The following is a 3,128-nucleotide window of genomic DNA, read 5'->3' as shown; positions in this document are numbered from 1 at the left end:
TGTAATGTACCGATCTAAAATTTAATCGAGGAGTCTTTGAAGGACGTTGGAGTTCCCAACAATTAGCATATGATATGAATTTGAAATCAGTGAATGATTTCAGCTTTTAAAATTAGAAACAATATTTCTCTATAAAATTTGTTTCCTTCAGATGCAAATAATTGTCAGATAGCTGTTATTTCTGAAATGCAACCTTTCTCAGAAAAACTAGAAATTGCCATATCGTAATGAAAGCTACGAAAGGGAACAGGTTGTTTCTGCTAAATGATAAGAAACTTATAAATGGTAAAAATCCTCTTACCCATCTAAAACATGCGCCACTTGCCATGCAATTGTAGTCGAAGCAAATAAAGCCCATTTATTGCTAAGATAGTACGGACCAATAATGAAGAAAATAGCATTTATGATGATGATAAGCTCGCTAATGCACGACTGGAAATTGAGCTGTACAATGAATTCATTTGAAATTTATCAGCTGGGCTCATTATAATTTTAAACAACAATTTGTTATTTAATTTAATTATTCGCCGCCCAATAATTCCAATATTTGTGTGCTTACCTGTTTAAAAAACAATACTTCACGTTTATGATTGACGTAACGTATGATATTGATTGGCTGAAAAATGCGGTAAAAATAATTTCTGTAATACAACAGAGCTTCAAATAAAATTGATTTTTTAATTTTCTGCACTTTAGAAATACATTTAATCCTTTTTCTACATTCGATTCTTCTTTGAAGTATATCCAATACTTCTCTTGGGTTCCAAACATCTATTTTATGAAGAAATTCAAGAATCGTGTCATCAAGGCTATTAATTCATTTCAATCGTTAATTAGACGTCCTTATATTAAGCAATGATATAACTGTGAATCATAACTTCTTGCTGATTTTTAATTCCAATAAGTGTTATGAAGTTGATGCATCCCGCTATAATCAACGTTAAGGAAGTGAATATTAAGTCAAACATCGAATTGATATAGCCACAGGTTGTATATCCGTAGCTCCAACGGAAATCCAATTCCATATTAAAAATGAGGGTACATGGTTCTGTAACTTAGTGATTGATATGCAAAATTTGAAATTTCAAATTTCAACTCCAATAAATCATTTTCTTCCGCTGGCAATGTTTTGATTTTTTATAAATGATCCAATTTTGCAGAAACAAAGAGGCGAAAACTTTACCAAAAATGCTCGGAAAACATGGCAGGAACCCGAAGAAATACCCAATAATTCCTGCTCGGCGAGCTTTTGCTACAGACCAAAAGAGATGATATTTTAGAGGATGTGCAATTGCATAATATCTATTCACTGCAAGCAAGAAATGCACCAATAGTGAACCGTAAAAAGATACATTTGCCAAGCAGCCGGGTATTAAAGCGATGAAAGATGTCGGTGTTGATAATTCCCGAGAACCACTGAAATTAGAACTGATTGAGTACGGTAAAGATCAGCAGCTATTAATCAAACTCTAAATCCCATGTATTGGAAAAATATTACGTTATTATAACAATAGCTTCCCATATTAGCATAATTGATAATGTCTGTATATTACACAGCAAACCGACGGTAGAAAGAGCTCCATAAGCATTCCGAAATTGCGAATTTGTTGTTATGATATAAAGTGATAAGCCATTGCTAATAAATCCGAACAGTGATACCTGTATCAAATTTGTCATTAAGTGAAATCCAATCTTGTCACGGTGCAGGGGTTTTGTGGAACAACTGATTGGTTGATAACTCCTTAAAATGTCTAGATTTCCCGATGTAAGACAACATACTGGCTAGATAATGATCCTTTTGACACTTTTTGTTTCTAGATATGGAAGTCATTTCTTTACAGGTAATTTGCTATTCAGCTTTGACATTAAACATAACTGACCAATTGATTACTGAATAATCTGTTCAGACGAACTTCAAAACAGTTTAATGTTCGTATCGGTAAAAGCGCAAATGAAGTAAGAATCGAACTTACTACAGAAATACAAAACATCGCAATCGTATTTTCCTCAAAGCTTAACTTTGTGACTGCCATCAAACTTTTTGAAATCACTGAGAATATCTGAAAGGAGTAAGTAATGCAAAAAGAAAGATGCACTTCTTAATCTTTTTCTTTTTTCGAAAATTTTCAACAGATTACCAAACTGTAGCATTAGTGATTTATAGACACTGCAACTCGCGAAACTGAATATTTTGCTTTTGGAAACACAATTTTTAAATTTGAAGATGTAGATGGATGAATTAATGGATGAATCATATCAGCAGCTAGTGATAGGGCGACCTAGAGAGTAAGTGACTGAAGAAGGAGGGAAGATTAATGAAGCATTATGCAAGGCAGGGTTGAGGCAAAACTCATCAAAGATTGAAGCAAAAATACTAAATGAAAATTTCCAAAGCCTGAACTGTAAGTTGTTCAGGAAACTTCCAGAAGCTGATATTCAAATTCAAATTTCTCCTTTTCATTTTATTTGCTATCATTCATGAAAGCCGTAATTAGGAAAAGTTTTTTAGCTGCTACGAATCAATTTCCTCTTAGGCAAAAATTTGTTTAAAATTATCGTTATTGAATTCAAAATTTGACATTAACGCTGCAATATTTCCTTCATTAGTCGTTTCTTCATAATTAGTTCATTTAGATTTTTTTCTACAGATATATGTCAAACTGAGATAATAAAACACTCTAATTAATATCTGTAATAAGAGAAAAAGATAAACAAGAAGTAAATAAATGGACGGTTATCATTTGAGAATTTTCTTAGTTTTCATCATTGACTAACACTTGCTACGAGACGAATTCAGAATTGATTATTTCAAAGCTAAGATTTGCATTAACTATTATTTGAGGATTAACCATTGTTTTCATGTCCTCAACCAGCAATCCCTTCTTAATAATCTTACAAACATCTGTACGATTGATAAATGTTCAAATCAATTGCATAATTAACAAATTATTTCGAAGTAACATCATCTTTTACAGTATGGGACAAAAATTAGAGAACAAAAAACTGACTCGTATTATTTTCAGTTTCAATTCATCTGTCTTATTTGGCCTTATTGTACATATTTGTATACTCTATCTTATTATATTGCATTAATCGTAGTTTATATCTCTTTCATTAATAGAATGCAA

The 3,128-nt window shown here is 31.8% G+C and overlaps 1 protein-coding gene across 1 annotated transcript; it reads right to left on the bottom strand.

Moving 5' to 3' along the window:
- Positions 1 to 955: 955 nt before the first annotated feature.
- On the bottom strand, positions 956 to 1,677 carry LOAG_14001 (hypothetical protein; the record flags this gene model as incomplete). Its single annotated transcript, XM_020448750.1, has 3 exons — positions 956 to 1,048; positions 1,179 to 1,416; positions 1,499 to 1,677. 3 exons carry the CDS (start codon positions 1,675 to 1,677, stop codon positions 956 to 958), a joined length of 510 nt encoding a protein of 169 aa, XP_020301130.1.
- Positions 1,678 to 3,128: the final 1,451 nt, after the last annotated feature.

This window comes from Loa loa, assembly GCF_000183805.2.
Source record: "Loa loa unplaced genomic scaffold supercont3.82, whole genome shotgun sequence".
NCBI lineage: Eukaryota > Metazoa > Nematoda > Chromadorea > Rhabditida > Onchocercidae > Loa > Loa loa.
Note: the sequence above shows the minus strand (reverse complement) of the source record. Positions and strands in the feature narration are given on the sequence as shown.